Source organism: Monodelphis domestica, chromosome 7, assembly GCF_027887165.1.
Source record: "Monodelphis domestica isolate mMonDom1 chromosome 7, mMonDom1.pri, whole genome shotgun sequence".
Classification (NCBI taxonomy): Eukaryota; Metazoa; Chordata; class Mammalia; order Didelphimorphia; family Didelphidae; genus Monodelphis; species Monodelphis domestica.
This window is the reverse complement of record NC_077233.1, coordinates 236,158,481-236,166,453: the sequence shown is the minus strand read 5'-3', so window position 1 is coordinate 236,166,453 and position 7,973 is coordinate 236,158,481. Positions and strand designations below refer to the sequence as shown.

At 42.3% G+C, this 7,973-nt stretch overlaps 1 protein-coding gene across 1 annotated transcript in view; it reads right to left on the bottom strand.

Moving 5' to 3' along the window:
- The window catches only part of ABCC6 (ATP binding cassette subfamily C member 6), an 84,226-nt gene that overhangs the window by 9,677 nt on the left and 66,576 nt on the right, over positions 1 to 7,973 (bottom strand). Inside the window, 4 exon segments of the mRNA XM_056806308.1 lie at positions 250 to 402; positions 1,207 to 1,400; positions 3,103 to 3,560; positions 7,352 to 7,559. Coding sequence (XP_056662286.1) covers positions 250 to 402; positions 1,207 to 1,400; positions 3,103 to 3,560; positions 7,352 to 7,559 — 1,013 coding nt within the window.

The window sequence follows — 7,973 nt, the reverse complement described above, 5'->3', positions numbered from 1 at the left end:
CACCAAGTCCAACTCCCTCATTTTACAGATGAGGAAACTGAGGCCCCAAAAGGCTAAGCAAAAAAGGTCACACAGGTAGAAAACATCAGAAGTAGGGCATGAGCCCAAGTCCTCTAACCAAGAGCCAGGCAGGCCTCTTTCCAATGCTGACATCAACTGAGGCTTTTCTTGAGCCTTGGAACCTGAGCACATGCTCCTCACAGCTTTTCAGAACAAGCTGACTTCTTTAGTCTGCCCGTCCTCAGCTACCTGAAACAGATAAGGTCGAAGGAGTACCTGTAGAGCCACTGAACGGAAAACCCCACGATCCCTGGCCTGAGGTAGGGCTTGCTGAGCACAGCGAAGAAAGCGGCAGCAAAGATGAGAACGTTTCCTAGGAGCTCCATATTGGTTGCTAGCCACCTGTGGGAAGTGTTGTTTTTTCAACCCAGGGAAAGGCTATTTCTTTGCCTGTTTCTACAGTATCTTCTCATATTTCACCCACTGGGGCAGTTCACCTCACGTGGAGATTTCTGATGGTCAGTATATTCACCCTGAGATGTAGCAACCTTGGCAGAATGGTAAAATTTTTAAAAATTCAATTCTAGCACTGGAAGCTAGTGGCTCCCCTTTCCTACACAGGGTAAAATATCTGTATGAAAGGCAAATGGCAGGGGAAAGATTCCTCAAGAATTTTACATGCCTGCAGTCCAAAGGTCCAATGAACCTCTGAGCTGGACGCTGGGCACTGGGCGCTGGCCAGCTGGTCTTAGGCCCCTTCTCTTTTATCTTGTTGTTTACCAAGCTGATGCTAAATTCTCTACCATGTCACATGTTTGATTAACTATCTCCCATTCCCCATTCTTTGGAACTTCAATAAAAACTGTATTCACCTGTAGCTCTCTCTCTCTCTCTCATTCCATCTGAGGAGCAACCAACAGGCTGAATGCTATGCTGAAATATCCTGCATCTCGGGGTCTCTTTACCTTCTCTATGTCTTCCCCATCTTAATCTTTAAACCCTCCAACTCAAATTCCCTCAGTTCTCAACTTCCCTTTCAGCCCATGTTAGACTATTTTGTAACTGTTGGTCAGCTACAAGAAAGGAGGGAAAGAAGACCAGCTTATATGATTTCATGTCATCTCCTTCCCAAACTCAAGGCAGATTCTAATCAAAGGCCCTACTCTACCCCAGCTTCACTTCCCTCTTTATTGAAACTCTTTGTACCTATCTGCGACCAGTCTGGGGAAGCTGGCTCTCTGGTGCTCATCGATTCGAGAGTCATTTTGTGCAATAAACTGGTCCTGAGCCTGGAAGGCCCGGATCACAGCATTCCCTTGGAACGTCTCTGAGATGTGGGAGTAGATGGGTGAGCGGCTAGCTGACTCCAAGCGCCTCAGCTGGGCACTGACTGAAGGAATCTGAAAGACAGACAAGGTACAGGCTCTGAGGTGAGAGGTAGCACAGACAGACAAGGTTATGGAAGGAAGGAAGAGGTAGCCCTGCCTCAAAATAGCAGGACTTAAGTTAAGATGAAGACTCTTATAATCAGAGAGATGCAAATCAAAACAACTCTGATGTATCACCTCACACATAGCAGATTGGCTAACATGACAACAAAGGAAAGTAATGAATGCTGGAGGGGATGTGGCAAAGTCGGGACACTAATTCATTGCTGGTGGAGTTGTGAATTGATCCAACCATTCTGGAGGGCAATTTGGATCTATGCCCAAAGGGCGACAAAAGAATATCTACCCTTTGACCCAGCCATAGCACTGCTGGGTTTGTACCCCAAAGAGATAATAAGGAAAAACACTTGTACAAGAATATTCATAGCTGCACTCTTTGTGGTGGCCAAAAATTGGAAATGAGGGGATGCCCATCAATTGGGGAATGGCTGAACAAATTGTGGTATATGTTGGTGATGGAATACTATTGTGCTCAAAGGAATAATAAAGTGGAGGAATTCCATGGAGACTGGAACAACCTCCAGGAAGTGATACAGAGTGAAAGGAGCAGAACTAGGAGAACATTGTACACAGAGACTGATACACTGTGGTACAATCTAATGTAATGGACTTCTTCATTAGTGGCAATGCAATGATCCAGGATAATTCTGAGGGACTTATGAGAAAGAACACTATCCACATCCAGAGGAAGAACTGTGGGAGTAGAAACGCAGAAGAAAAACAACTGCTTGATCACATGGTTTGATGGGGATATGATTGGGTATGTAGACTCTAAATGATTACCCTAGTGCAAATATCAATAACATTGGAAATAGATCTTGATCAATGACACATGTAATACCCAGTGAAATTGTTTGTTGGCAATGGGAGGGGTGTAGAGGGAGGAGAGGGAATGAACATGAATCTTGTAACCATGGAAAAATATTCTAAATTAAATAAAATTTTCTAAGAGTTAAGATAAAGGACTGATAGAAACCAACATGGCAAGAGGTGTTGGGCTGGGAATCAGGAAACCTAAATTCTAACTCTGGCTATGTTAGAGCATCAGGGACCCTCTTGGGCATTGCCCCTCTATATTTCCAAGTCTGAATTTCCTGGTCTCCTTTAGACAGCAAGAAAGGGTATCATAAAGGGGCAGCTTGGGTAGCTCCAGCTCAGTGGTTTGAGAGCCAGGCCTAGAGACGGGAGGTCTTAGGTTCAAATTTGGCCTCAGACATTTCCCAGCTGTGTGACCCTGGGCAAGTCACTTAATCCCCATTGCCTAGCCCTTACCACTCTTCTGCCTTGGAGCCAATACACAGTATTGACTCCAAGTTGGAAGGTAAGGGTTTAAAAAAAAAAAAAGAAAAGGCATCATAAGAGTACCCAGAAATGGCTTGGAGGTCACTGAAAGGAAATAATGGAGAATTTGCCCTTTTCCCCAAAGGCAATAGAGAAGTACCTTTAGTCCTTCATCTCAGGCAAGAGAAGATTATAGTTATATGAAAGATGATAATTAGCTATTCTTAGTTTCTGCCAGGAATGCCAAAAAAAAAAAGGTAATTTTCAATATGAGAATTGAAGGTTAACTTTTAGGAAAAACTGTAATGATAGTGAGGATTATGAGAAACACTGGAATTAATTAAGGGGGACAAATTTCCTGAGAGGTCTAGGAGAACAGATGAGAACCCATCAATGTGAAAGAGCCTTGCTTAGATGGAGAGAACAATATCCTAATGGACCAGGACAGATGAATGATGTGTAAGACAGTGTTCTGCCTCCCATTCCTTTCTTGGAATTGTATCTCCACTGTATTCCATACCTGCAACCCAACGTAGAGAGCCATGAGGGGCAGAACCATGACAGCAGCTAATGGAGTAGCCACCACTACCACCACTATGACTTCTAGAAGCCCAAATAGGAAGCCTAAGAAGGACTTGAACTTGTCTGGGATCACAGCATCGACGGCATCGGTCTCCTTAGAGAAGCGATTGAGCAAATTTCCTATCGGAGTCTGCTCAAAGAAGGTCATGGGGGATCGGGACACTTCACGCAGGAGCCCTTGAAACAGCCATTGTGACGCCTGAACTCCTCCCAGCAAGACAACCGCAATGGAACCAAACCTTCCGATGGCTAAGAAAAACAGGAAATAAAATCTCACAGTGCAATGGAAGGAACACTCGATTTATATTCAGAAAATGTGGATTCAAATTGGAAGACAGTGTGGGAGAGATTAGGTTTGGATCAACACCTCATACCCGACACCAAGATAAATTCAGAATGGGTGAATGACTTGAACATAAAGAAGGAAACTATAAATAAATTAGATGAACACAGAATAGTATACCTGTCAGACCTTTGGGAAGGGAAAGATTTTAAAACCAAGCAAGACTTAGAAAGAGTCACAAAATGTAAAATAAATAATTTTGACTACATCAAATTAAAAAGTTTTTGTACAAACAAAACCAATGTAACTAAAATCAGAAAGGAAGCAACAAATTGGGAAACAATCTTCATAAAAACCTCTGACAAAGGTTTAATTACTCAAATTTACAAAGAGCTAAATCAATTGTACAAAAAAAATCAAGCCATTCTCCAATTGATAAATGGGCAAGGGACATGAACAGGCAGTTCTCAGCCAAAGAAATCAAAACTATTTTAATAAGCACATGAAAAAGTGCTCTACATCTCATATAATCAGAGAGATGCAAATTAAAACAACTCTGAGGTATCGCCTCACACCTAGCAGATTGGCTAACATAACAGCTATGGAAAGTAATGAATGCTGGAGGGGATGTGGCAAAGTAGGGACACTAATACATTGCTGGTGGAGTTGTGAACTGATCCAACCATTCTGGAGGGCAATTTGGAACTATGCCCAAAGGGCGAGAAAAGACTGTCTGCCCTTTGATCCAGCCATAGCACTGCTGGGTTTGTACCCCAAAGAGATAAGGAAAAAGACTTGTACAAGAATATTCATAGCTGCGCTCTTTGTGGTGGCAAAAAATTGGAAAATGAGGGGGTGCCCTTCAATTGGGGAATGGCTGAACAAACTGTGGTATATGTTGGTGATGGAATACTATTGTGCTCAAAGGAATAATAAAGTGGAGGAATTCCATGGAGACTGGAACAACCTCCAGGAAGTGATGCAGAGCGAGAGGAGCAGAACCAGGAAAACATTGTACACAGAGACTAATACACTGTGGTACAATTGAAGGTAATGAACTTCTCCATTAGTGGCAATGCAATGTCCCTGAACAATCTGCAGGGATCTAAAAAACATTACCCACAAGCAGAGGATAAACTGTGGAAGTAAAAACACCGATGAAAAGCAACTGCTTGACTACAGGGGTGGAGGGGATACGACTGAGGAGAGACTCTAAATGAACACTCTAATGCAAATACCAACAACATGGAAATGGGTTTGAATCAAGAACACATGTGATACCCAGTGGAATTGTGCGTAGGCTATGGGAGAGGTGGTGGGAGGGGGGAAGGGGAGAAAATAAAATGATCTTTGTTTCCAATGAATAATGTTTGGAAATGACCAAATAAAAATTAAAAAAGAAAAAAAAAAGAAAATGTGGATTCAAATCCTGACGACCATTTGCTCCCTGTGTGACCTTGGGCAGGTTTTTTAATGTCATTGGCCTCAGTTCCACCATCTTTAAAATGAGAGTGAAACTAAGTATCCTCTAAGGTTCCATCCGGCTCTCAGTTTATGAGCCTACGACCGTCAGGGTACCTGGAGGCAGGGCCACTAGAAGCTGATGGAGGGAGAGAGGCAAAGTTGGAAATCGTTTTATGATAACAACATCTTGGTTATGTTGTTGTGGACAAGGCAATTTGCCCAGGAGTCAGGAGATAGGGATTCCCATTCTGGGCTGTTATCAAGTCATAACTCATTTTAGTGACAGGCTTTTAAGACTAGAAAAGCCTTTACAAATGATGCCACAGACCTGTAGACATTATGAATCTCCTAAGGTTGCCCATCTTATTAATGACAAAGTCAGAACTAAAAGAATCCAATGCTTCCTGGGCCTCAGTTTTATGTAAATTGGAGATGGTACTTAGATTACCCATTAAATAAATGAAGGAGTGGGAAGTGCTTCAAAAAAGGCAAAGTACAAAGAACGCTATCTACATCCAGAGAAAGAACTGTGGGAGCAGAAACACAGAAGAAAAACATGTGCTTGATCACATGGGTCGATGGGGATATGATTAGGGATGTAGACTCTAAGCAATTACCTTAGTGCAAATATCAATCATGTGGAAATAGGTCTTGGTCAATGACACATGTAAAACTCAGTGGAATTGCTCATTGGCTATGGTGGTGGGGGGTGGGAAGGGAAAGAACATGATTCATGTAACCATGGAAATGTTTTCTTAATAAAATTAATTTTTTTAAAAAAGGCAAAGTATAACCCAAATGTGTAAAGTGCTATCATTGATAATGTAGAACTTGTTACAATTTAAGAAGAGCTTAGCTAATCTATGAGGAAGGGGGGATTATTCATTTATACGGTGCCTATCAGGCACGGTGCTATTTTACAAATATTATCTTATTTGATCTCAATATCCCTAGGAGTAGATGTTGTTATTATCCTCATTTTGTAGTTGAGGAAATTGAGGCAAACAAAAATTAAGTGATGCAGGCCCAAAGTAACACAGGAAGGAAGGGTCTGAGGCCAAATTTGAATTCAAGTCTTCCTGATTCCAGGTCCAACTCTATCCATTATACCTCCTTGTTGTCTAGGAAGGAGTTAGCTAAGCAAATTCAAAGTATGCAAAATATGGTTAGGATAAGAGCAACCTTACTAAAGAAACCAAACTGTTTTACATAATCAGTTTACCTGATTGATATAATAATTGCAACTCAATCTCATTTTTTCATTAACAATTCACCAAAGAACATCTCTTGGCCTCAGTTTCCTCATCTGTAAATTGAGAGAATTCAACCAGACAACCTATATAGCCCTACGTCGATGATCCTACGAAACAATACTTTATTGGCTTAATCCTAATTATTATATAGCCATAGTTAGACTGTGGAGATATTATAGATGGAAGGGTCCATTTAATCCAAACCCCTCACAGTTCAGATAAGGAAACTGAGTCCTCGGTAAATTAGGGAAACAACATGCCTGTACATAGGCACCTACAAGAGTGTATGGAAGAGAACCTTCAAGTTTCCTCCACTAGAATGTACGCCCCTTAAGGGAAGGGCTTGGAGCACAGCAAGTGCTTAATAAATATCTGTTGCTTGCTTGTAAAGATAAAATAAATAAATAATAGAATAGAATAATGATTAATAATATAATTTATGATAAATAATAAAGTGACTCTTCCAAAGTCACAATTAGGACAGAGACAGGACTACTCGAATGTAATGAAGCTACATTTCCTTAAAGGTGATTCTGAAGGAGATTAAGTGAATCCAGAAAGTGTCTGCTCCTTGTGGGTAGTGGTATTTTGGGGAACAGAACTGTTCTATCCTTTAAACAGACCCCGTGAGGTCAAGGGGCGATGTCTTGCCTTGCATGTGAAATGGATTTAAGTGACAGAAAGAAGAAAATGATCAGGATGGCTTAGCCTGTTTACATAAATAGAGGGGTGATAAAGGAAGCTGCAGTTGGGGCCTCGGCTCCTGAGAAGTCCTTATTCTGCTTGGGGAAGGGGTTGCATGCTCATTTCCAAATGCCTACGTCCAAAACACCTGGAAATGAAGGGCTTGATCCAGATCTAGAGACTTCTGACGAAGGGAGCCTCCTTTCCTAAATCACAAGGACTCAGGGGCATGATACAGCGCGGAATGTGGGGGAGAAGAAAGGGAAGACCAGGCAAGGGGCTCTCAACCCCACTGAAGAGAAGAGAGAACGATGGAAGACCCAGAGGAGGGCCCTGTAAGAGGGACAGGGAGACACCTTGGAGACAGCCTAGGAGCCCAAAGACCCCGACCCGAAGTCCTGTGTGCTGCTGGGTCCCGTTCACAACTGGATCATCCGCCCAAAGACTGAGCCAGTAACCGCGCGAGGATGAGATCATTTGCTGACAGAGGAATAAAAACACCACAGAGAGGCAGATGGGCATCCCCACTGCCCTCAGGTAGGCCAGGTACAGAGTGGCGTTCACCTGGAACACAGGAGAGGGAGGGAAACCAGACAGAAGAGGAAGGGGCACAGAAGGGGAAGGAAGCACAAGAAGAGAGGGAGATAGAAGGGGAGGCAAAAGAAAAAAGAACCCTCAGTTAAGATTCTCCAAACAATCCAGGGCAAGGGATAACGATTCTCAAGTCCACCCACCAACCTTCTGTCTCCCATAGGGGTTGCAGCCTCGAAGTCAGAGCCCTGGCCAGACTCATCTCTGATATATTCCTCCATTCTTACATCGGGGGTCTCAGGGTCTTCCCCACTTCCATTCATTTTCTTTCATTGTTAATGCATTTTAATTTAATTTCTTCTTTTCTTAAATTATGCTTTCATTTTTTCTTTTCCCATTCATTTTGAATTTTTAAAAAATGTTAAAGGTTAAAAATGTTCAGTAAAA